General features: G+C 42.5%; 3 protein-coding genes across 6 annotated transcripts; all 3 read left to right on the top strand.

The window, feature by feature from the left end:
* The first annotated feature begins 322 nt into the window (after positions 1 to 322).
* nsd1a (nuclear receptor binding SET domain protein 1a) lies at positions 323 to 14219 on the top strand. Of its 3 annotated transcripts, none has more exons than XM_051419246.1 (23): positions 323 to 1326; positions 1972 to 2843; positions 3254 to 3395; positions 3544 to 3716; positions 3795 to 5640; positions 5794 to 5918; positions 6347 to 6575; positions 6695 to 6795; positions 6937 to 6996; positions 7103 to 7324; positions 7427 to 7519; positions 7615 to 7738; positions 7855 to 8055; positions 8948 to 9127; positions 9978 to 10134; positions 10233 to 10438; positions 10550 to 10662; positions 10753 to 11022; positions 11112 to 11228; positions 11341 to 11482; positions 11606 to 11712; positions 11849 to 12053; positions 12661 to 14219. In XM_051419246.1, the coding sequence occupies exons 2-23, from the start codon at positions 1989 to 1991 to the stop codon at positions 13446 to 13448; spliced, it is 6456 nt and encodes a 2151-aa protein (XP_051275206.1). In that variant the 5' UTR covers positions 323 to 1326; positions 1972 to 1988; the 3' UTR covers positions 13449 to 14219. The 3 variants fall into 3 exon arrangements, with proteins under 3 accessions (XP_051275206.1, XP_051275204.1, XP_051275205.1); XM_051419244.1 differs by having other exon boundaries at positions 6344 to 6575; XM_051419245.1 differs by having other exon boundaries at positions 324 to 1326; positions 3798 to 5640; positions 6344 to 6575.
* A 1182-nt stretch (positions 14220 to 15401) lies between these two features.
* slu7 (SLU7 homolog, splicing factor) lies at positions 15402 to 21337 on the top strand. 2 transcript variants are annotated; one of them, XM_051419253.1, is made up of 15 exons: positions 15402 to 15564; positions 15773 to 15938; positions 16411 to 16564; positions 16652 to 16732; positions 17414 to 17578; positions 17743 to 17808; positions 17932 to 18063; positions 18169 to 18266; positions 18355 to 18422; positions 19472 to 19611; positions 19881 to 20042; positions 20150 to 20251; positions 20350 to 20427; positions 20527 to 20646; positions 20729 to 21337. In XM_051419253.1, exons 1-15 carry the CDS (start codon positions 15558 to 15560, stop codon positions 20906 to 20908), a joined length of 1719 nt encoding a protein of 572 aa, XP_051275213.1. In that variant the 5' UTR covers positions 15402 to 15557; the 3' UTR covers positions 20909 to 21337. The 2 variants fall into 2 exon arrangements, with proteins under 2 accessions (XP_051275213.1, XP_051275214.1); XM_051419254.1 differs by having other exon boundaries at positions 15413 to 15564; positions 15776 to 15938.
* A 149-nt stretch (positions 21338 to 21486) lies between these two features.
* c1qtnf2 (C1q and TNF related 2) lies at positions 21487 to 24870 on the top strand. Its single transcript, XM_051419273.1, has 4 exons — positions 21487 to 21677; positions 22309 to 22432; positions 22792 to 23049; positions 23911 to 24870. Exons 2-4 carry the CDS (start codon positions 22405 to 22407, stop codon positions 24549 to 24551), a joined length of 927 nt encoding a protein of 308 aa, XP_051275233.1. The 5' UTR covers positions 21487 to 21677; positions 22309 to 22404; the 3' UTR covers positions 24552 to 24870.
* The last annotated feature ends 540 nt before the right edge of the window (positions 24871 to 25410 follow it).

Genomic DNA, 25410 nt, shown 5'->3' with positions numbered 1-25410 from the left:
CGGCGTACTGACGTTTATGATCATGCTTTTCTGGACGTGGTCTCGCAGTGTGACAGCAGACTGTTAAAATAACCCCAATGAAGGGCCGAGTGTTAATGTAAACGCCAGACAGCTATGGTGGGTGAATAAGTTCCTTCTTGTATCTATCTGGTGTTTCTACTGGATCATTCACCAATAAAAGGTTAGGGAGACGAACCAACCTAGAGCCCACAACCCCGGTAGCGTATATTTTTGTATAAATCAGCACAGAGGTAAGTTCCTCTGCTGTCAAGTCGGCGTGTAACTGCGTTGGTCTTTGTTTGATCTTCAAGGACTGGCCCGCTGCAGCGAGCCTATTGTGCTCTCTCTAAGTTTGCGGGTGTATCCATTTCATTTGCAATACGCGCACCAAAACCCTTATTGGGCTTATGTGAGGGGCAAGCTGGAAGCGACGACCACTGGGGTGTTTTTTTGTTTTTTAAATCGGAGTAAAAACCTGATTTTTACGCACGCTTACAGCCACACCGACTCCTTCTTTATCTTCTTTTCCTGAGCGCCTAGCGGCCTGTTTCCTCATGTCAGAGGACTCTGTGGAGAGGCAACATGGCGGAGTCTGCTTTGACCAGAGAGGCCGTGTGGGTGTTGGCGTACTGCACTCATTTTGTTCTCTCGATCTCCAAAGCCGCTGCACACAAACACCCAGGGCCTGCACCAGCCAGCAGAGACAAATAACAAACAATGGATCAGACGCGCAAAAATGGGCGCAAATAGCCTAAAAAAATAAAAATAAAAAATAGGGGCCATTCATCCGTTTTTGACAGCATTATATCACGTAGCAGTTATTTTACACAAGTGGCATATTTATAAGAAACTTCCACCTGGATGTGCGTGCGCGTGCACGTGCGTTTGTGTCCGTGCCAGTGAATGTAAGCGAGGGTTAGTGACACGGCCCTCTGCAAACGGGGGGGTTGGGTAGCAGTGCCGATTGGTTGCTGGTTGCAGTCAGGGCTTGTTTTAACATAACCGTGGGGCACTTCGACAGCAGGCAAAAATCATGTAGTAAATAAGCTGCTGGGAACCGGCTGTGGCACCCTGAATTTTGCCGCTGAATGGCGTTGCAGCGCAATGGATATTTACTTGTTATTTTGTGTTTGAGGTGACAGTTTTTTTAGGGGGCCGCCGCTGATGAGGCGATGAAGTGCAGAGAATGAGAGCTGTGCCTTGGCCTACTAGTGCTGCTGCAGCTGGGATTGTGCAGATTCGCTTTCACAAACCGAGAAAAATAGTCGCTCTGTGCCACATTATCAAACATCCGCTGTTGGTTTCACGGTGACCGACCTCCAAATGGTGAGTTTTTCGCGTTTTTCCACGTGTTGACAGTGTTGTGAACTTAGTGCAGATAAGCTCTTTCTCTTTTTTTTTTTTTTTGGGTGAGTTAATAGTAGCTTCCTATGTCTGTGTGTGGCTGTAGCTTGTTTGTGTGAGCCACTGACTGTGTTTCTGTCTGTGATGGCTCAGTGTCACCACCTCTACTACAGCCTCAGCGCTCCTCCATTGACTGTACTAGTCAACGATCGTCATGACCCACAGCCATCAGACAAAGCGGCACTATTTTCTGATAGTTTGTGAATGAAACTATCAGGTAAAGGAGCGAGCGTATTCTCTGTGTTTTGTCTTGTGCCGTCCGACCGGCCCTCTAGTATGGAGGCCATGCAGTGTCGGCTTATGTGAGAGAGAGTGTGTGTGTGTGTGTATGTGTGTGTGTGAGAGAGAGAGAAAGAGTGTGTGTTTGTGTGTATGCTCCTTTATAGGTTTATGTCGGACTCGGTATGATTGTCGCTCTATTTCCGCAATGTTTTTATGTGTCTGTCGGCATGATTTATTGTATTGTACGTCATACAAGCCTCAATAATCCCAACACACAGTGAGAAACTTGAATGCCACATTTCCCTTATTTATTGTCTCTCTTTCTTTTTTTTTCCTTTTTGACAGGATATAGCCGTGACAACATGAATCAGTCATACAGACCGGCTGTTAGGGTGGACTCAGTGTTTGGCTCAGGCCAGCCAGAGCGGAGGCCCCGCAATGGTCTTGTGAGCACTTCCTATGGAAACCAATGTGGCATTGTGAGGCGTGGATCAGACCAACCGTCATCCGTGCAGCCTCCATCCTCCAGCCTCAAACAGCCTGCTGCACTGGGGTACAACCAGCCAGACCGATCTCACTGCTACAGCCCGCTGAAGAGGCTGCCAGACCTGAACACTGTGGTCAACCGGCCTGACCTGGAGAGGGACCTCCATCCTAGGAACCACTTGCACTGTGCAAGTCCAATCAGTGACGACGTCGACGAGGGGTTTGAGGGCCCCTTCGCCCAGCTACCCCCTTCTTTGGGCAATGATGACATTGAACCTTTGGAGACTCTGCAGGACGTGAGCAGAAATGGTTTCTCCCCTCACAGTTCGGATAGTTTGGAGCCCTGTTCCCCCATCCCCAATGGCTGCCTGCATTTTGAGTCCACGCTGTTTGACAGCACTGACATTAAGGAGGAGGACGAGGACGGGGAGCTCAGCAGTAGTGAGGACCTGGCGCCCTTTCACCACTCCCCAAAGTTGAGTGGGGACCGAACTGTTACTGACAGTAAGAGCACGTGCAGCTCAGGGGCGGATAAAAGAACATACAAACCTACTGTCTTTAATCTAATGTCCAAAACTATATCCGAACTCAACCCCACACTAAGCCCCAGCGCACTGCCAGATATCACTAAGAGAGATGGGTGGAGCTTTGGTGAGGAATCAGACAGTGATGGTGAACTTGCCTCTCCTGTTGACCCTGGACTTATTTCACCAGCGGGCACCAACTCTAATGTGAGTGTGAAACATCTGGGATACTTTTTTTATAACCTCGAAACAACTATGGCTGCACGATGTTGCTACAAAAAGTGTATCTTTTAGTCGTGTGGTCTGCATACTTTGAAGGAATACTTGAGTATACTTGTATTGAACCTGGACCCACCCACCTTCTGACAATGCCATCTTAAGTATAATTTTATTGATCTTTAAATTAATGCACTGTATTTAGGGAGCAATAACTTTAAAATATGAACACAAAACATTGGGATTGGGAAGCTAAAGTAACTATTGCAAATCGTGTATCTGTTATTACACATAATGTCAGTTTAGACATGACAGAAATTTGGATTTGATAACCAGCTATATGATAACAGCACCACTGTTTTCTGCATTGTATATTTAAGTATTTCCATTGTCCTGTTTAGTCCAACAGCCCAAAGAAAAAAGCTCTTCCTACTGTGAAATACGTGAAAGGGGACTTGGTGTGGGCTAAATTCAACAGACGGCCCTGGTGGCCCTGCCATGTAACCTGTGACGCAGACCAGGGGAGCCACACTAAGATGAAAGGTGAGGTTTCATTCATGAGAGGGTTTGATTTTAGTATGGATTTTATAATCGGATTGTTTTCCAAAACTTGACCTTTACTGAAAGGTTAAGGAAAAGAATTACTCTGTGTGAAAAATTATTAATAAGCTGACCATTATTTTAATTTCAGTTCCCAGTCCCCGTCCCTGTCGGATGTATTTCCTGGAGACGATTGGGGAGATTATAGAAAGTGCCTGGGTCCCTGGCAATGTCATTCTTCCTTTCGAAGGAGGTCATCAGTTTGATGACCTACCTGTGCTTAGACGGAGAGGGAAGCAGAAGGAGAAAGACTACAAATATACGGTAAATTAATGAAACAACCTGAAAAATATCACATAATCTTATTGTGATCATTATTTTGAATGTTATTTCTGCTCCTAGCAGATACCCAAAAGTTTACTGACTGCGTGGAAAGTCAGTGTGACAGAAGCTGAGGATATGCTCCCACATCGACAAAGGAATACTGAAAGCGTGCTTTCAATATCTGTCAATGGAGAGGAGCGTGTGCCCAGCCCAGGCCCTACTGAAAAGCCACAGGAGGCCCCCTCTGTCTCTGTGGAACCTGGTCGACCCCCGTCACCCAATATGGCCCCCAACGGAAATGAGACCCATTTAATCAAAAACTCTGCTGCAGTTCAGTCCAATAAGAGCAAAGCTTGTAAGAAGAAAAAGAAATGTTTGTCTGATATATTTGGCCATATAGTTGGTGAATCAAAGGAGTCATCCACCATAACAAGTGTGGCGGATCAGTTTCATACTACAAGTCGTGCACTGAAAGAAGAGCCAGAGGACTCACCTTATGCGGACCTGGATTCAGTTCCAATGCTGCATCGCCCTAAACGCACAGCAGTGTCTCCAATAGAGGACGTGGACCGATTGGTCAGAAAAGAACAGGATTCAACTAAAGCTAAAACAAGGTTAGCTGAAAAAGTGAACCATATTACAGATTCCTGTGATTCATCTAGCATTTTAACAAAAAAATTGACATCTAAAGATACAAACTCTGAACAGAGTTTGGGCAGCTGTAATGAATTGTCGCACAGTTCAACTGAAAAGCACTCGATGAACCTTCCTGCCAGCAGTCGTTTGATGACGAGGGCTCTGAAAGCGGAGGAAGACACAGATGCACTGGCCGCAAGCCAAATCTCAACAGTAGTCCACGCTGATGACTCTTCTGATAATACACCTGCTAATGCGCCCATCAAAAGTGAAATGTCTCCTAACTGGGAATCCCCCAGCAATGCACCATCCTCTACAAATCACAGCTCTCCAAAAAGGCGCGCAAGGAAACCCGATAAGAAACAAATTCGTAACGGCTCGCTGATAATGTCCAAGTGTGTAGGGTCAAGCGTACCCACTGTGCAGCCTGTTGAGATCAAGACAGAAAACACTGTCCCAGATCGGCCATCATCTTCTTCCCCATCCTCCTCTCTGTCTCCAATGGATGCTTTCCAGGATCCCAAGGAACTAATGTTTAAATCTCTTGTGAAGGAGGACAGCAGCGACTCTGAGTTGACGGCATTTCGGCCTGATTCCAATTATAAATTCAGTACCTTCCTGATGCTCCTGAAAGACATGCACGACACGAGAGAAAAAGAAGGTAAACCCCTGACTCTCCCGCCATCACCGGTTGTGATCAAGGAGGAACCCCTGGTCATCCCTACTTCCACAAGAGGAGACCGGGGTTCTTGTGATGGTTTCACTCCAAGGATCAAAACAGAGAAAGGGCAGAAATCCACAGCATCCCAAAACAGAGCAGTGAAAACCAAGAACAGGACTAAAGCTATCATGACAGCTGACACCTACCATTGCAAAGACTTTCCTAATCACCCTCAGATCAGAAGCTCAGACAAGCAGCGTAGAAAACAAACTCTACCTGCAAAACTGAAACTCAGCATACCTGGTCTCTCTTCGGACCTGGCTGACTTGGCTTATGGCAGGGAGTTTGTCAGTGGCCACGCTGACTTAGCCGATCCCAGGTCTCGCCCCCACGTCGCTGCTGATCCCTCGGCCAGCTACCTCGATATGAAACTAGGATCCGCAGTGGCTCCAAAGAAGCGCTGGCAGCTGGTTGAGGAGGGTGCTGGGAATAAGGGTGAAGTTAAGAATGAGGTGTCTACTGAGATGAATGGGTTTTACACCACGAGAGAGTCACCAGACCTGGATCTGGGAGTTGACAAGCAGGCAGAGAATGACTCGTACTTCTCAGAGACGAGCAGCACAACCGGTAAGACACAGACGGCTGTTGTTTTGTTAGTTCACTGAGATAGTAAAATGAGTAAGAAAGTGTTTTACCTGTATATTTGTTGTGTTCAGGGACACACAAATTTGTCCACCGAAAGAATAAATGTGAAAATGTATGTTATGTGCGTTTACACAGGGCATTCAGAGAACAAACGTCTCCGGAAACCGACTAAAAGGCTCCTGGAGTCAACCGAGGAGTATGAACAAATATTTGTCCCAAAAAAGAAATCAAAGAAACACACTTCAGAATCTTCCAAAATGGTATGATGTTCCTCTTTCTTTTAGTTTCCCTGCATTGATTATGAGTAGTCCATCATATTGCTGTACATTTAGACATATTTTACAATCCATTTCGAAAGGACAGACATACTTTATATGTGTCAGATTCAACCGTAAACATAAAACTATTCTCCTACAGACTAAATAAAATAAGTAATGTGTTAAGTAAATTGCTCAGAAATACAGATTTTTAGGTAATAATTGGTGTAATTACACACCATAACAATCACATCATTCTGATTATATCGGTAAAAATAGATGTATCGTTATGGCCTTCTAGGTTAGGTTATAAAGTTATCTGTGCAACATGAACACGATACTCTGTAGGTAAAGATACCCTGTATATTCAATTTAAAACTACCTATTTGATGTACTCCAATGGTGCTCCATCGCATGTGTGTACGCAGCAGACATCAGGGATGACAGCACTCCACGATCTCAGCACCACACCAGGAATAATTACCTCAGCCTCGACCTCATCCTCGTCTTCTGTAGAGCCCGCCGAGGCCCCGTCAGAGCTGGAACAGAGTCCATCTCAGGATGAGCTCTCTCCTGTAGCACCCTCAGTATCTCCAGCCACAACACAACCCTCCCCTGACACAGAGACAGCAGAAAAAACAGATCTACCTCTTGAATCTGGTAAATAAGTTGTTACCGGATATTGTGTTTCATCCAGTATCAACTATCTTGCAGTATGATAGTAAAATAGACCGGTGCATTTGAATAGATGATGCATTGTTGTGTTATGTTTATTTTAGACACAGGGTTAATCCAAGAAAGAAAGAGGCCAAGAAAGCTGTCGCACAAGGTGATGGAATGTACCATAGAAGAAGTGTCTGCTGCTGCTACCAAAAAGAAGGTATGTCTGGCATTGGTATGGCAGTGGGGGAGTGTAGTAGACAGATATCTCCTGTGAGGGGGGGGGACAAAAACAGTCCAGTTAGTGTTTTGAAATAGTATAGAAACTTCAAATGTATTCCACAATCTGTTTGTTTTCTAGGAGCTAAAGCGACACAGTGGAGTTACTTCAGCGGTGAAAGTGTTAGTCAAGAAAGCTCAGGTACTTCAAAAGCACAATCTCAAAAACAATCCCCATCCTCATATCCCACCAAACAGTGCAATACTAAAAACATATTTTAAACACAATGAAATCTCACATTGGATAGGTTGGATCTGTGAAGAAGGAGAAGCCTGTACCCAGCACATCCTCTGCCCCTGATGCTGCCTCCCAGCACGCAGAAAGCAAAGATCTCCTCGGGGGCCTCACTCCAAACAGACCTCCCAGCCCTCGAGGATCTAAGACCCCCAAGCAGGAAGCAGAGATGGAGGCCTGCAGCCCTGAGGAGCAACAACATGTACACACTGGAACACTAACTCCCAAACCTGAGGTGCGCATGTGGTATAGTTCAGCTAGTAAGTGATTGGTCAAAAGAATCTGTAGCTTTGGATCCATGAGTGTAAAGGTACGCTTGATTTCTTCATCTCTGTAGGTGCTGTCCGTTGGTTTGAATGACAGCCTCTCCTCCCAAGTGGATGTAAAAGGGAAAATAGGAGCTACATCCTTAAAGGAGAACGTCTGTCAGGTGAGATAATCTACCAAAAAAAGGGTCGACACATCCTTTATGTGTAACAGGTAGAGTGTGTTTCTCATTCTGCATTCATGTGTATGTTTGTGCAGGTGTGTGAGAGGACAGGAGACCTGCTGGTGTGTGACGGCCACTGTTATGGAGCCTTTCACCCGCAGTGTATTGGCCTGTCAGCGGCTCCCAAGGGAAAATTCCTCTGTCGTGAATGCAACACTGGTGGGTACGCCTTGTGTCTGACACGGGGCTGAAAGCAATCTGTCGCTGATCGTAAATGTTGTGTCCTTACGTACGTGAAATGATTCACAAATTATTTATTTTTTTGTCACTTTCAGGTGTCCACACATGCTTTGTGTGCAAAAAGTCTGGTAACGGGGTAAAGCGCTGCATGATACCACTGTGTGGGAAGTTCTACCACACCGACTGTATACTGGCCTACTCAGCCACCCAGCCTCATAACAAAGGCTTCCGCTGCCCTCTGCATGTCTGTCTCTCCTGCCATATCACCAACCCTCTCAACATCTGCAGCTCTAAAGGTACACTTAAGTTTTGCCTGTGGTTTAAACCACATAATATGTTAATAATGATAATAATAATAATAATAATAATAATAAATGCTGATTTCACAGATTTCACAACCTAAGATCTGAGGACCAAAGGAGTAAAGTCATATTTCTTGTAACATTGATGCTTTATGCTCCTGAACCAACTCAATTATATGTTATACTGTAGCCCGACTTCGTTTATTATCTGCTTAGCAACAATCTGTATGTTTAAGGATCCATGTGGTTTTTACCGTTAGCTTCAACTTTGTTCTAATCTGACATTCCTGGAGCCCGTCAAGGTCTTTTGTTGCTTGAAATGTTCTGAGTTTTCTGTTATCTGCACATCATCTTCAGCTATTTCCACCTTTGTTAGTTTGGATAACATATTAATAGACTTCCAGTTTTATGTCCAGAGATATCAGGATTTACTTTGGTTACTCAACTTTAGAGTGAGTAACTATCAGGACCATTGGGCCAGTTGAATAATTGGAGTGTTATAACTATTACAAAGGATGTAAGTAATAACTCTTTGGCATGGTTGCTCACGAGTCATTAGAAACAGAGCTAGCCTGAGATTCTTTCTTCTTTGCACAACATCTTTGAAACCGTGTGTGTTGTCTATGATTGTTGCAATTTGACCTGACCCCATGAAACACTTGCTGCACAGGATTTTGGCTCAGTTGACTAGGCATTTGTTACACTTGGCACATTTTGATGATTGCTTTCTTGTGCTCTGTGGAACCATTTATTTTGATAATCGCCTCCACAAGGCAGTCAGTGGACTGAGAACAGTGTGTTGTCTGGTTATTGTTATAAATCTTCAATTAAATGTCCATATGTGCATGGATTAAGCTGTCTTTGCTCCTCTGTATTTTTATCTCAGGTCGGTTGGCTCGATGCTTACGCTGCCCTGTGGCCTATCATGCCAATGACAACTGCATGGCAGCAGGCAGCTTGGTGCTAGCAAACAACAGTTTTCTCTGTCCAAACCACTTCACTCCCCGCAAGGGCTGCAAGAACCACGAACACATCAACGTTAGCTGGTGCTTTGTCTGCTCTGAGGGTAAGTCTGGGCTTGTTTCACAGTCATTTTAACCTTTCATCAACACACTTTTACCACTGCGATCCTGCAAAAATGTGTGAAACTGTTCAATAACTCGGATCTGAATACGCTTCAAACCATAATGTCCCCATGTTTCAAATGTTAATCAAATAAACGTGGCTGCTTTGGGGAAATGTACTGTGCTTTACTCTCTGGGAGAGCATAATGTGTTGTAAATTAATTTTTATGCGGCATCCTATTTTCCAATTAAATGCTCCCCTTTGGCAAATTTATCTGTAAAATTGCTTTTCTTTCCATTTATACGCTGTCTCTACACACAAATCAATCTCTGAAACCCAGGATCTCAAAAGGCCAGGCAGTCCTAAAGGAATATGTCAAAAAGCTGCATTACCACCTTTTTGAGTTTTATTATTCATCGTTACTAACGCAGTTAAAGAAACTCAGCATAGTCACAGTTGAGATAACTTCAATGCATTTCCTTAAATTCCTCTGTGTTGTCTTCATTTTCTGCGTTGTCACTGCTCCGTGTGAGTTGTAGTATTGAAGTCAATCAGCTGACAATTGATGACAATTCTGATTAATCGTTTGGTATTTATTTACTGGTCACAAATGTCAGTGATTGCTGGATTGTTGTTTCATATTGTTGTAAATCGAAATACTTTTTAGAGTGTTTATTAGACAAAATAAGTAATATTAAGACCTGACTTTGGGCTTTGGTAACATGTCATCGCCACCTTTTTACTAATTTTGAACAATTTATGGACCAATCCCCAAAAAATAATAAATAATTAACTAGCCAGTAATGAAATAAGCTAATCGGTGTGTCGTGTGTTTGGCTGTGATCTTGTAGGGGGCAGTCTGCTGTGCTGTGAAGCCTGTCCTGCTGCTTTCCATCGGGAATGTTTGAATATGGAGATGCCTCAGGGCAGCTGGTTCTGTAATGACTGCAAAGCGGGAAAGAGGCCTCGTATTAAGGACATACTGTGGGTCAAATGGGGACGTTACAGGTAAGGGCGTAACATTTCGTCCACTGTACACAAAGCATCTCTAAGCAACAGCTAATGTTCCTTTATTTGCATCTCTGAAACCTGATCTAACTCTTTAGGTGGTGGCCTGCAGAAGTCTGTCTGACCAAAGATGTCCCAAATAACATCTTGAGGATGAAACATGAGGTGGGAGAGTTCCCAGTGCAATTCTTTGGCTCCAGAGATTTTGTGTGGACGTACCAGGCCAGAGTCTTCCCCTACATGGAGGGGGACACTCAAAACATAGAGAAAATGGGAAAGGGTGCAGATGCAGTGTACAAAAAGGGTAGGAACTCTATTAATTGTATTAGTTTGTATTTGATCATATGTTCCTGCTTTTGATGTTTAGAAATAAAGTCTTCATTTTGAGTTATTGAGTAATGTTTTGTCTTTATAGCCCTGATGGAAGCAGCAGAGCGTTTCAAAGAGCTCCAGGCAGAAAAGGAGATGAAGCAGCTTCAGGAGGACAGAAAGAACGACAAGAAACCTCCTCCATACAGGCACATTAGGGTACAGTGTGCCACCGCATAGTTGTTTTTCTAGCCTGACTTGAAGAGAAGTTAAAAGAAAATAAATCACACCCCTGCCTCTGTCTCTCAGGTAAACCGGCCAGTTGGGAAGGTGCAGATCATTACTGCTGACCTGTCCGAAATCCCACGTTGTAACTGTAAGGCGTCTGACGAGAACCCGTGCGGCATTGACTCGGAGTGCATTAATCGCATGCTGATGTACGAGTGCCACCCTCAGGTGTGTGCGGCGGGGGAGCGATGTCAGAACCAGGCCTTCACAAAGCGCCAGTACACACATGTGGAGATTTACAGGACACTAAACTGCGGCTGGGGTTTACGTGCTGTGTCGGACATCAAGAAGGTATTTCAGAAGAAATCTGATCAGTGTGTGACTATAATACCCACATTATTCCGTCTCTGTTATTAATGATCTCTCTTGTTGCTTCTCAGGGAGCGTTTGTGAGTGAATATGTGGGAGAGGTGATAGATGAAGAAGAATGTCGAGCCAGGATTAGACACGCCCAGGAGAACGACATCTGTAACTTCTACATGCTTACACTGGACAAGGTGATTCTGAGCCTGATGACCACAAACACCATCCTCTGTACGCGATACAGCTGAGCGACACACTTGACTCATAATGTAGGTCATCAGCCAGTTTTTTATTTTGTTCTTTCAGGACCGGATCATTGATGCTGGGCCCAAAGGGAACCAGGCTCGCTTCATGAATCACAGCTGCCAGCCAAACTGTGAGACCCAGAAGTGGACTGTGAATGGGGACACCAGGGTGGGGCTGTTTGCTCTACAAGACATCCCAAAAGGTTTGAGTGACAACCTACTTTTTTTTATTTTGGTGGTGTATACTGTGTAGGATTAAGAATTCAGATTATTATGCTATCTGCACATCCAAGCATAGCATATATCTAATACAACTTGTGTTTCAGATGAGGAGCTGAAGTTCAACTACAACCTGGAGTGTCTTGGCAATGGAAAAACTGCCTGTAAATGTGGAGCACCCAACTGCAGTGGCTTCCTGGGTGTCCGGCCAAAGGTAAAAGCCTACATTTGAACAGTTTTAGTGCTGTGCGAGCACACTTTTGCCTTGCAAATAATCCTCCGACCGTCTTTGCCTAAATTTACACCTTCGAAGACGAGCGGCCTTGTAACTTCTTCATTTCCGTGTTCAGAACCAGCCGTCAGCTGAGAAACTGAAACTGAAGGAGGGGAAGCGAAAGGTCCCCATGAAGAAGAAGACCAAGCAAGAAGTCACCAAGGAGAGGGAAGACGAGTGCTTCAGTTGTGGTGACGGAGGCCAGATAGTGTCCTGTAAGAAGCCAGGCTGCCCGAAGGTCTATCACGCTGACTGTCTCAACCTGGCCAAGAGGCCTGCAGGCAAGTACCGGTTACAGAAGGGCTGTTACTGGATGAGTTTGTGCCCATATTATGCTACTAAACGAGGCACTGTGTAATCTCAATTATTGAGTAGCCAGACTTTTTATGTTCTTTAATATCATAAAGCACATGGTCATAAGAAGAAAACAGGGAACACTGGGCAGTTGTCATTTTTCAAAAAAATAAAATACAATTACGAACACATTACACTGGGAGAAGCAAAGGGTGATAATGGTTCTGAAATTTATTTAACAGAAAACGTTACCAGCAACCAATATTAAAGTACTGATATAAGTGTAGTGTTAGTGGAATCTAAAACATTTTAAATGATCTTTTAGTTATAAACACATATAATAAAGGAATAATTTAGGGAATTGATACTAAATTAATAACTTTTGAAGCTCTATAAAATTGTCAGATTTCAGTAATCGTAATATGGACAAATTTAAATTTGTCATTATTGGGCTGAATTTGGATGAAAGTGGATTAAACAGCAACATTTTTAGCAACCATGGTTTGGGAAACCAGGCCTCTCTGAGCTTTATAAGATGTCAAAAATCTTACAAACATATATTCAGGTTAGTAATGACGGTGATCTTGTTTCCAGGGCGATGGGAGTGTCCATGGCACCAGTGTGACATCTGTGGTAAAGAGGCAGCTTCGTTCTGTGAGATGTGCCCCAGCTCCTACTGTAAGGAGCATCGTGAAGGCATGCTCTTCATCTCCAAGCTGGATGGCAAACTGTCTTGCAGTGAACACGACCCCTGCGGGCCCGACCCGCTGGAGCCGGGTGAGATCCGTGAATACGTGCCCAACGCGACCTCATTGAGGCCCGGGTCCATGGCTGTGCCTCTCTCGCTGGTCCCAGACTCCAGAAGAGCCGGTTCTGCTCCCATCTCCTCCCTTTCTGACCAGGCAGAGACAGCCGGACCGGGGCCTCCTCCTCGTCTGTACATCAACACAAAGACTGCTACCTCGAGCTTCATCCCCTCCAACAGGTCTTACCTCCCAGACAGGACCGAAGGGAAAGCGTGTTCCACTCCCACCTCCTCCAAGGACGAGAGAGAGGACGGGGAGGTGGAGGACGGGGAGGTGTGTGGGTTGGAGGTGGAAGATGTGGAAGACGTGGAAGATGACGTGGAAGATGACGACGAAGACGAAGACGACGACGAAGAAGCAGAGGAGGAAGACGATGAAATGGAGGAGATGGAGATAGTGGAAGATGAGGAGGACGAGCCGCTGTACGGAGGTGATCAGGACGACGAAGAGGACGACGAAGGAGGGGACGTGTATGACACTTACGTGGGGGATTATGTGGACGAAGATGCTGATGACGGAGAGGTGGAGGGGGAGGACTTGGAGGAGTGGGGGAGAGTGGAGGACGATGACAAGTGACTCAGTCCATCCATTCCTTCATAACTACTCAGCAAAAACTCTCAATAGACATTCAAATGACAAGTTAGTAAAAGACTGAGAGAGTTTGATATTTTGGTACCTACTTGAACGCGACACTGCCTTCACTTTGGTACCGCGTTGCCTTCTCAACCCCAGACTGCTGGACTGACAGTGGGGATCTGTACTGGTGCTAAGGCTCGAGGACCGATTCAGTCCTTCTCTTTATACTTCTGTCAATATGTTTATTTGTGTCTGGTGCTGTTATGCTCTTCTGTTTGTTCTCTCAACATTGTTTACATTGTTTTTGGGCCTTTTTTTTTTTTTTTTTTAAATGTTTGGAATACAAGAAAAAGGTGAGAAGTTACACCAGACCAAACTGTCATCATAACGGCATCTTATGTTGTTGTTACTGTCTTTAACCTTGTCTTTTTTGATTACAAGAGTGAGCAGAATAGTGTTCTCATGTTACAGTTAAGCACAACAATACCTGCTTGGTGAGTCTGAGGATTGCAAAAAATAAACCCGCTGGAGTCATCGAGGCTTTAGATGATTCTTCTCACTACAAAAACAGCCTTTTCTCTCCGTTAATTCATCCTATTTTTTCCTCAAACAGGTCAGGTCAGAGCTCAGGATCGGTGGCACAGAGAAAAAAAAATGTCATGACATTCTACAATCTCTAAATGCATCACAGATATAAATAACGTTTGTTTTTACATCCATCACTGCTGTCCCATTCACTATGTTAGAAAATAAAATCTAAGTACTTATTCACTTGGTATCCGGTATTTCGTTCCCCTTCAGTCACGTGTGGCATAAGAAATCTAAAACAGTCAAAGTGCTGTATCAAAGTTAGCTGCTTCATCCTGGTATATTTTGTGAGTCTGCACTTGATAAATAAGCAGGCAGTAGTTTTTTTTTGGTGCTCAAGTTACCTGTAACCTTTCTGGTTATCTGTCTACTACACATTGTGTCCTGTTTTTCCCATGAAGTGTGGATGGCTAATAACTGACTTGAAGTCAGGTGTCAAACTACAATCTACTTTCTGCTGATTCACAATAATCAAACACAATTAAAAGAGTGATTTACCAAGTCTGGGGGGGGAGTGGGGTGCATGACCCCATTTTGTATGCTAGAATACTACCTGGCTGCAGACTGCAGAGAATTTGATTAAAATGTTAAATTTAGACATTTGCAACACACATTAAAGCACTAAAAAGGTCATATATCTACCCATAAACCCTAGGGGTCTTAGGGTTGGTACTAATAATGATAGTGATACAGGCAGGATTAGTAAATAGAATAGGGTGTGATTTTGTTTTTAATTGTTTTATGTATGTGTTTTTCTATAGACCAGAGGTGTCAAACATACGGACCACAGGTTCAGTCTTTGTAGATCAACCGATCTGCAAATTGTACTGCAGATGTATTGACAGTAGACTGACTGAAACAGACATATTGATAAGATACTTAAGATACTTCAGGTTGTTCATCATGTTTTTAGAGTGTACTTGTACTTCTTTACTCTAAAAGAACAAAGGAAATAATTTGGAGGTTATTCAGTGGTTATAATGCAGCGGTTTTACTGGCACACTGGAGATCAAACTGGGTTGTATGTGGTTGTGTGTATGTCTACATACTCTGACTGTGCCTGAAATGGGCTGATAGTCACCACTACTGGTTACCATCACTTCTGATTCTTGTCCACATGAGTACCCTTACTTCTTATTGGGTACAGCCACCTCTGAGGTCACAGAGGGTCCAGACCTATATGTTGTTGTTTTTTTACTGAGTAGTATACGACAAAATTCATAAAATAATTACCTAAAATAACTTTAATTTGTTGCTTTTGTGTATGCCCCCCCTTAAAAACCACTGTTTGCAAGTTCACCTGTATCTCTAACACCCAGCGCACTCCGACACAGTAGGTGGCGGTGTGCACCTTTAACCTCCAGAAGAAGAAGAAGAAGAAGAAAGGAAGTGACGCAGATGTGTGCGATGTAAAATGGCTACCGTCGTGTGTTAGTCAAAACACAACGGAGGAGTTCAGACACAGATTCAGATACCGAGAGAGTTTACAGTTCATACGAAGGAAGTAACAACCGCTGTAGGATGGACGGTAAGAAAGTAATTCAATAAATCAACACATAAGGTTCATTAACTGGTAAACAGCTAACTTATGTGAGCTAACGTTAGCTTCAACTTTCATACCAGTGGATTAAATAATCTCCCTGCTGGCTGAGACAGTGGAAGGAAGAGCATATTGAGGGCAGATACGGGTCAACACCTGGCTGTGTTGAAGTGTTTATAAGGTGTGTTCCTCGCAGCAGGTGCAGTCATGGCCGAGCAGACTAACGTCGCCACCAGCTCGGAGGGGATCGTGGGCCTGGACGAGCCCAAGAAGATGACCAGGGAGGACTGGAGGAAGAAGAAGGAGCTAGAGGAGCAGAGGAAGCTGGGAAACGCTCCAGCTGAGGTGGACGAGGAGGGGAAGTAAGTTGTATGTCTGCACAGAGACCTTGGAGCATCTGAAGAAATGAGCTTAGCGCTTAGTTCACATCTGGATGTTTTAAAAAGTCTCAACAAGCAGAGGCCAGTGCTGTAATGCCATTTCTCTGAAGTATACTTCAGCTGTTTAGGGTTCATTCATGTCATAATGACAGTTTCTGACTTGTAAATAGCATTTACATCAATATTCAGATGATTATTCTGACTAATAAACTCAAAGCTCCAAAATACACGGGAATACATGATAAACATGGACGTCCAGAGTCTAGTACTGAGGGGGATTAAACCTACTCTGGCATCACACAGTTGTTTCTCATCTCTGTCGTCCTTTCCATATGATGTCAATGAGGCAAAATGTCTTTAAAATTTAACTCTGCCGGGTTGTAACTAGATATTTTATATTTACAGTGAAGCTACTGTTGTAACATTAATGTGAACCACTTCCTTTCTTTTCCAGGGACATCAACCCTCACATACCACAGTATATTTCATCAGTGCCATGGTACATCGACCCATCCAAAAGACCAACGCTAAAGCATCAGAGGCCGCAGAGTGAATTTGAGGAACAATACTCGTCCATTGGAGAGTGGTACAAGAGAGGAGTGCAAGAGGTGAGGGTGTATCAGTAAGTTAGTTTCATGTAGACGTTACAAATTAACTTTATAGTTAATTGCTCTTTTTGTTGTTTCTCTGAACAGAATTCTGTCACCACTAAATTTCGTAAAGGAGCTTGTGAAAACTGCGGTGCAATGACACACAAGAAGAAGGACTGCTTGGAGGTAAAGTGGATAAACCAATCTTTCATCTTCCAGTAGAGACAATATTACTGTACAATATACACACATATATGTTGTGTCTGAATGGCTTAAAATAATATCTGTGATAAATAATGTTTATTTCCCACATTTATTCTGTTTTACAAAGAATATTTACAGCAACAAGATAGCTGTTACAATTAATGTGCGCTCATGAACCAATAGAAGAACAGAATAATAAAAATGTAAAATAAATTAACAACAGTAGCTGTAACAACATGATAATAATTATTCTTTAAAAAAATACAAATACATTCAAGTGAAGAACATCTGTAATCCAACGAACGTGGGATGGAGGATTTTTGGCCCTCCAGTTGAGCAGTATCAGTTGTCTTGTAAATGAAACGGGGGAAAATAGTCAGACTGCTCCGTTAGTCCTGACTGAGGCCTGGGGAGATAATTAAAGTAATTTAATCCATGAAATGAAATTTTTATCTCAGCCAAATTTCCCAAGAGAGTAGGAAAAAGTAGCCCCTCTAAACTCTGTCGAAGGCTTTCTCTGCCCCGAGAGATGAGAGCTTTCCTGAGTGTTTGATGTGGGGGGTAATAAATAGTGTTCAACAAAGTCTGGTCTGCTGAAATTATGAATAGGGCAGATTCAAGGTAAATAATGTTAAGCTCTGACCTTCACTTTTGTTTCATCAGCGACCCAGAAAAGTTGGGGCAAAGTTCACAGGCACAGGCATAGCTCCAGATGAACACGATCAGGTACAGCTTGACTTGGACTATGATGGGAAGCGGGATCGCTGGAACGGCTATGATCCAGAGGAGCACCAGCGCATCGTGGAAGAGTACGCCAAAGTAGATCTGGTAAGTGATAAATTAGGCTTGGTTTAAGTCATTTAGTTCAAATTGCACCAAAAAAAAAAAAAAAAAGGTCAGAATTGATGCTTTTATTATATTTTTGCACCTTGTTTTTTTTAGAAGATAATTATATTTGTGAATCTGACTTTGTATTTGTTTCTGCTTCTCAGGCCAAAAGGACCCTGAAGGCACAGAAGCTTCAGGATGAGTTGGCCTCTGGAAAACTGGACCCAACTGTAAGTGTCCAGTAATGTGTGAAGATTTTAATAATATATTGTATTGTCATCTAATTTAAGAGATAAAAAGCGGTCTCTTGCCAAGATGGACACCATTTAATTCTTTAAATCCATTCTCTGCAGGAGCGGGAACACGACAGTGAGGATGAGGATGAAGATAAATATGCAGATGACATCGACATGCCTGGTCAGAACTTTGACTCCAAGAGACGAATCACTGTCAGGAATCTGCGTATCAGAGAAGACACAGCTAAAGTAAGAGACACAAAGTTAAAGCTGTTGATTTAAGTGACAGTGGAGGTACTGTTGCTAACACAGAGGAACCCAATAATCTGAATTTCTCATGATTGTTACTCGCAGTACTTGAGGAATTTGGATCCAAATTCAGCATACTACGATCCAAAGACTCGAGCTATGAGAGAGAACCCGTACTCCAACACTGGCATGAATCCTGACGAGTAAGTTATTGTGTGTGTATATACTGATTGCTCAAACATGGTCTCTGGCTTACACAGAATAATAATAATAATAACTGTTGTTTGACAGAGTGGGCTATGCTGGAGACAACTTTGCTCGCTATTCTGGGGACACAATCACCATGGCCACAACACAGCGTAAGTCAATGAGATATTTTCCAGTTCTCTTTATAGGATTATTTGTTTTTATTTCTATAAAAATGCTTTTTGTACATTTTTACTACTGCAGTGATAAGAGGGTATAGTTTCTACTGGAGGTATTAGTTGATCATCAACTTAAAAGTACTGTGAGTAGCAACAAACCCATGTCTCTTCTCTTCTCTGTTTATGTTCACCTGTCCTATCAAATGAAGGCATAAAAAAACCCCTAAACAAATCATTAAAAAAACAAAACCAGAACTAATAAAGATATACCAACAACTTAAACAATGCTTCCTTTTGAAAACAAAATATTTTAAAAGAGTCATATACATACTATAAACTGACTTAAAAAAAAAAGTATTTCAGTATTCTGCGGCCACTAATCAGAAGGTTGGCGGTTGGATCCCCTGCTCCTCCCGCTGCATGTCGAAGTGTCTTTGATCAAGATACTGAACCCCAAATTGATTGTTTGTGATGGACTTTGCCAAGTATGAAACAAATAGTAAACAAATTGTGTGCCATGTTTTTTTTCCCTGTTTTGGTTTATTAATTGTAGTGTTATAAAGTAAGTAAGTTAGTAAGATGGGTACGCAGTTAATGGGGCTCCCCTATCAATACACACTGTACCGATTGCCCCGACTGTAGCTCTCTTTGTGACAAAAACAATATGGCTGCCTATTGTAGAGTTACAGCAGTTTATAAAAACCTCATTTCATATGGGAAATGAAAACCGAATATCACCCAGCACTATGGCACAGATGGTAAAGCATGCTCAAATGAGTAGTTACTTCTTTTGCATTGTCAGTTATATCCTGTAATTACTTTATCAATAGCTTCCTGAAGTCACCTTGCCTTAGCTAACAGATCAACAATCATTATCTGTTATCAAAAATCAAGACTGTGAAAATTATGGGAATTATTTTCCCAACCAAAGCATGTTTACTGTTCTGTATAACGTGGTTGGTATATGAGATGAGGCATTCACTCTCCAACATGTATTTGAACTGCAGCTCGTTACTAAAAGTCACTGCTTCATCTTGTGACAGTGTTTGCATGGGAAGCCTATGAGAGAGGCTCTGAAGTGCATCTGCAGGCTGACCCCACCAAGCTGGAGCTGCTCCACAAGTCCTTCAAGGTCAAGAAGGAGGACTTTAAAGAGAAACAGCGGGATAGCATCCTAGAGAAGGTACACAGCTGGCATCTTTTTTTTTTTTCTTCTTTTTTTTTGCAGCAGGCTGTTAATTGCATGTCACACTGTGCAAAATGGGTCTTATAAAATCTAGGCCACAATCTGTGTCAGACTGTATAATATCAGCTTTGATGCAAGCAGAGAATGTCATCAAGAATTCAATATATTTCTCTCAGCCCAACATTGCATGCTGTGTAGCTGTTTAAGTGTTCATATTGGCTGAAGACTTGAGTGATGATTTCTGTGCTTTTGTGTGCGACAATCAGTATGGAGGTGAAGAGCACTTGGATGCACCGCCACGGGAGCTGCTGTTGGCCCAGACGGAGGACTACGTGGAGTACTCTCGCCACGGGGCAGTACTGAAGGGGCTTGAGAAGGCTGTGGCTCGCTCCAAGTATGAGGAGGATGTGCTCATCAACAACCACACTGTAAGGACAAGCAGAACACTCCCCATTGCAGAACAATGTCCAAGATTTCACAAAATTTGTCATGTATGGGTTTGTTTGTATTCTAAACACAAATCTCCTGTCTTTAGTGTATTTGGGGCTCCTTCTGGAAAGATGGCTTCTGGGGGTACAAGTGCTGTCACTCCATGGTCAAACAGAGTTACTGCACAGGAGAAATTGGAGTTGGAATAGTGAGTATATGCACTGACAGGGTTCAAAGGCTCGGGTTGATGCACACAGTAGGTCAGTTTTTGTAACTTGAACTTTTTGTTCTCTTTGTAATCTAAAGAGCAACTCAGAATGTGTCCCATTTGAAGAAGGACTGACTGAGCCACAGGAGGAAGAGATGCCAAAGACTCTGCTGGAAGTAAGTGACGCTGAGGAAAATATTAACTAACAGTTCCTGTATCTTATGATGTTTTTATGTAGATCTAATGTTCATTATGTCAATCTTCGTAATCCCCAGATGCACCGAGATAAGATGAAAGAGAAGAAGAAGAAAAAGAAGAACAAAAAGAACAAGAAGCACAGCTCTGATGATAGTGATTCAGAAGATGAAGAGAAGAAGAAGGAGAAGCTGAAGAAGGTAAAGTTATTTTTGTTTTCATCTGTCTGTGTTTGGCAAATTATTTTCTGTGACTGACCTCTGACCTGTTTCCTCCTCCCAGGCACTAGAGGCAGAGGACAAGAGGGTGAAACACATAGATGCAATAATGCAGCTGGATGAGAGGAAGAGGCCGTACAGCAGCTTGCACGAAGTAAAGGCGCCAACTGAGGAGGAGATGGAGGCCTTCCGCATGAAACGCTGCCGGGCAGATGATCCAATGGCTTCCTTCCTGGGAAAGTAACCTCTTCTTCTCCATCCCTGCCGGCTCCCCTAAACTCTCCCCAAGGACTGTAGACACTGCCAGAGCTGCTGCTCGGTGGAAACAACGTCTCAGACTCATAAAACTCAACTTTTATCTCGTTAACTAGCAGCAGGAGCTTTCTGTTGTGTTACGAACGTAACAGAAAATGTGTACAGTGTTTTTGTTCATTTCATTTTGAAAGCTTTTTGTTTTTGATGCCACATGTTGATAGACTGTAGGACAATAATGATGAGTGCTTTTGTTTGTACTTAGTCAAATTCCACGGGATTAAAGGATTAAAAAATTTAAAAATTACAGTATTCTTAGATTTGGAAGCCATCCTCAGTCTTAACAGTAATTTGAGGAACATAACGACTGTTAGTGGGATTAATGCTTTTGTTTTTATAATAAAATATATATTTGTTTGAATACTTTGTGTTGTGTTGGTTTTTATTTAAATATATTTTTACAGGGAGATTAATATCACTTTAAATTTGTGTGTTTGTGCCAAAAGGCTTAAAATCAACTATTTCAACTCGTGTTAAATTAGCAGGTATGAAATAGATAGAGTTGTATGAATTGAATGTATCAAAAGTTACAGATTGAATAACATTTTTCTCACAGGTTGTAACAAGTTCTCTCTTGCTGTAATTACTTCATTATGGCTATCATAACTTATTAGACTAGATCTCTGCTGCAGTGGATCAATGAACATGCTGTGCTTCCTAAATTGCTTCATAAATGGTGGGATTGGATGCAAATTTAGCTGGTAACTCATGCTGTGTTTTATTTTTATCATTTTTGTAACCGAAACTTATTAAATATTCCAACTTATTTTCATATTTGACAATCTACAGTACAGTATGTGCAGGTCAGAGTTTGTTTTGGCATCACATATTTGTTTTCCTAATAAATTATCATAGAAAAGTGTAACACAACAACCGATTATGTATTTTCTGTTCACATGGTTCCAGTTAAAGGTGAATACATTAGATTTCTGAACACAAGGCACTGCCTCACCCAGCAGCTGTAGCATTTTTATTGGTCTCTCGGCTACTGGCTGTGCATCACAACGATAAACACGAACACATCTGGTACTATTCATAGTGCATTTTATACACTTCTGCAAACCACCTCGTTGTGCTGTTTGATTTTGCATAAAGTTGTTACTTTATCACGAGTTATAAAACATGTCTTTGTTATATATGTCTTGTCACGTCTGTTGTATAATATCCTGTTTTCCCACAGTATGAGTGTGTGAGCATGCGTCACCATTTCAGCTGTGCAATACTGTTGCACTGACTTGAATTCAGTGACATCATGGTGAAAGTATTTTTTGGCAGTGTAAACAGGGCGGATGTTATGGACTATGATTCACTGGGCTGCACATTGCTTTGCAGCGCTTCACTTGAAGAATGATATCTCACCCGATTATTAGAAAATCATGTAGGAACGTTTGCACACTCTTGTGCAGAAGACTTGGATAGAGCTGAAAAATGCAGATGGGTCATAATTCCTCAACTGGTGAGTCCTCTCTCTGTGTTCTTTGAGATGTCTGATACACTCCCTTTGCAGAACATGCTGTAAGCGGCATTCTGTGCTTCGACTTGCGCATAATTGATGTGTCATATTTCTTGTTAATCATTGAGTCATAGCATGAAACCAACCACTCCATTTATTTAATAACTGTTTCCATGTTTTTCATCTGATTCTAGCTGCAGATAGTATGCACATGCTTCACGCTCCCTTTCAGATTCATTTAACTTTAGGTTTTATGTGTTTTGTTTGAAGACATTTGAATCACTTGGTTGTGTCTTACTCACAAAACTAATACAAATGTTTAGTCAACAATCATTTTTCCCTCTGTTCTTATGACTCCACAGTGACCATCATGCTCCAGTTATGTGTGATGTTCTGTTTGGTGCCAGTTGTCTTCTCGCAGTCAACTTATACCTCACCACGAAGAGGTCACAACATCACCATCCACTCCTCCCAGGTGGTCTGCAGTCTGCCAGGCCCGGCGGGGCCTCCGGGGAACCCAGGAGCCCCTGGATCACCTGGAACCATGGGCCCCATGGGGCCTCCGGGGACGGACGGCCCGGACGGGAAGGATGGAGAGAAGGGTGAAAAGGGAGATGAAGGTATGCTCTATATCTATGATTTATATATCTGTCAAGTCTATTTGGATTTCTTTTATTGCAGTTTTAAGGATGTCTAACAGGGAATTTACCTCTCTAGTGTCTGACTGACCCCAAATATAAGTAACAGCACAATATAGGTTATATTACATCCACACATACTGTACATTTCTTTGTCTGCAATTGAGTTTTTGGTAAACAAAAAGAATATTCTTTAAAGCATAGCCCATATAACAAATAAAACTAGTATTAATACTAACAGTACTTTATGGTGATTTAATATTCTGGGCTTATATTAGATATTTTGCTTCAAATGTTATTATTATTTTTTACATATACAGAAGTGGAGTCTTTGGGACCCCCAAAATAAGGAAGTACAGCATATGTTTGCAAAACAAAGGGCAAGAAAACTGAACAAAATGCCTGTGGTAATATATTGGTGTCACAGCAAAGTTTATCCAGCAGATGTGCTGTGGTTTACAATACTGTGGCAAACAGCACAGAGTAAGAGAGAAGAAGCGGCTCTCAGCAACGTCAACTAGACACTGGTTGACAAATTACACAACATATTAAAAAATGTTTAACTTTAATATTTTTTAATAAAGTTATTTGCTTAAGAAAGCAGCCTTCTGAGGGTCTATTTTCATTCCAGCTCTAAAATTCCCTATGTTGGACGCAACATCAGTAATCTGTGTATGTTTCCCCTCTAAAATCGTTATCAGTATTGTTCACAATGATCCCATATCAGTCGGTCTCTTTCCTTCAGGGCAAATGATTAACTGTAAGGTTTAAAGACGGATTGGGGAGCTACGATAGGTCCTTCTGAGTTTTTTCATTCTCTTATAATTTTGAATCTGTGGTTAGGTAATCCAGGGAGGCCTGGGAACCAAGGCAAGCCAGGTGTGAAAGGGCGGGAAGGAGTCATCGGCAAGGCTGGACCTCGAGGACTTAAGGGGCCACGAGGAACACCAGGGGTAGCTGGGAAACGAGGACAAAAAGGTGAACTGGGTGACATGGGCCAGCAAGGAGCTCCTGGAGGCTGCAACTGTGGCAGTACAGCCCGGTCAGCCTTCTCTGTGGCGGTGACAAAGAGTTACCCTAAAGAACGACTGCCCATCCGCTTCAGCAGGATCCTGCTGAACGAGGGGAATCACTATAACGCCAGCAGTGGGAAGTTTGTCTGCGTCATCCCCGGTGTCTATTATTTCACCTATGATATCACTCTGGCAAATAAGCACCTGGCCATCGGGCTAGTCCACAATGGACAGTACAAGATCAAGACATTTGATGCAAATACAGGAAACCATGACGTGGCATCTGGTTCTACTGTTCTCCACCTGCAGCAGTCAGACCAGGTCTGGCTGCAGATCTTCTACTCTGAGCAGAACGGACTCTTCTTTGACCCTTTCTGGACAGACAGCACCTTTACTGGCTTTCTTATCTACGCTGACCAGGACTTTCTCAATGAGGCTGATAGAAAAGCTAATGCTCAGGATGACAGTTAATACTCTGAAATATATTTGTTTTGTTTTTTTAATAATTGGCTTAATTTCATATCAAAGTATTATGATAGCAGATATTTGAAGCTCCACAATGGTTGGCCTCGGTATGTTGTTTATCATGTTCTGACACCAGGGGGCGCACAAAGAGAGAAAAAAGTCAATCGCAGTTGGGGGACTAGTCTGTGTGTGGGCTGCAGTATCCTTCATGGTGCTATAATTCTGACAACATCTTTTCAAATGGTCTCTAATAAGTAACAGAATAAGGAGACATAACTATTGTCGTCCTGTTCATTTAACCCTGATTTAAAATTTAAAGAAGCAATTGAATAATGTTTTTCTTTTAATATTTGTATCATTAGATCATCATTTTAAATTTTCAAGTTAGAACTTTTCATTCTCCTCATTGTTACGTCCTCATCTGTAATTCTGACAGCATGTCTTTGTTTAACATTACCTCACAGCCTCAGAGGCAGATCTAGATAAATATTCATGAGGTGGCCAGAGGGTGGCATGGAGTCCTTAAGGGAATATGTGCTTATTTACTTGTAAACAGTCACATATATCATTATCTACTTGGAAAAGCCCCCAAATTAAGATATTTGAACTTAAAAATGTGGCACGTTAGTAAAGCATTAAATAGAAATATGTTTTTTCATTCAGCCTTCACTTAAGCCTGAGTCTAAAATGTGGCCATAACCATAACACGTTATTTTTAAATGAATGTGTTAAATTTGGCGGTATTTGACACCAAACTGGGGTGCCAGCTGGGGTGGCCACATGTAATCAGGATTCAATAAAAGGGTAACTTTGATCCAAAACATATGTAACTGGATTACAGTTACATTTAGTAAAAATGGGGATT

The sequence above is a fragment of the Dicentrarchus labrax genome, unplaced genomic scaffold, assembly GCF_905237075.1.
Source record: "Dicentrarchus labrax unplaced genomic scaffold, dlabrax2021, whole genome shotgun sequence".
NCBI classification, from domain to species: Eukaryota; Metazoa; Chordata; class Actinopteri; family Moronidae; genus Dicentrarchus; species Dicentrarchus labrax.
Note: the sequence above shows the minus strand (reverse complement) of the source record. Positions and strands in the feature narration are given on the sequence as shown.

What these genes read in the sequence shown, in the direction of transcription:
- nsd1a (XM_051419244.1), top strand. Translation starts at nt 1,989, where the DNA reads ATGAATCAGTCATACAGACCGGCTGTTAGGGTGGACTCAGTGTTTGGC. An exon ending in TAAAGGAGAACGTCTGTCAG is followed by an intron (nt 7,520 to 7,614) that starts GTGAGATAATCT and finishes ATGTTTGTGCAG; the next exon opens with GTGTGTGAGAGGACAGGAGA. An exon ending in CTGTCGTGAATGCAACACTG is followed by an intron (nt 7,739 to 7,854) that starts GTGGGTACGCCT and finishes TGTCACTTTCAG; the next exon opens with GTGTCCACACATGCTTTGTG.
- slu7 (XM_051419253.1), top strand. An exon ending in TCAGAGAAGACACAGCTAAA is followed by an intron (nt 18,064 to 18,168) that starts GTAAGAGACACA and finishes TGTTACTCGCAG; the next exon opens with TACTTGAGGAATTTGGATCC. An exon ending in TGCCAAAGACTCTGCTGGAA is followed by an intron (nt 20,428 to 20,526) that starts GTAAGTGACGCT and finishes CGTAATCCCCAG; the next exon opens with ATGCACCGAGATAAGATGAA.
- c1qtnf2 (XM_051419273.1), top strand. Translation starts at nt 22,405, where the DNA reads ATGCAGATGGGTCATAATTCCTCAACTG. An exon ending in GGGTCATAATTCCTCAACTG is followed by an intron (nt 22,433 to 22,791) that starts GTGAGTCCTCTC and finishes ATGACTCCACAG; the next exon opens with TGACCATCATGCTCCAGTTA. An exon ending in GGGTGAAAAGGGAGATGAAG is followed by an intron (nt 23,050 to 23,910) that starts GTATGCTCTATA and finishes ATCTGTGGTTAG; the next exon opens with GTAATCCAGGGAGGCCTGGG.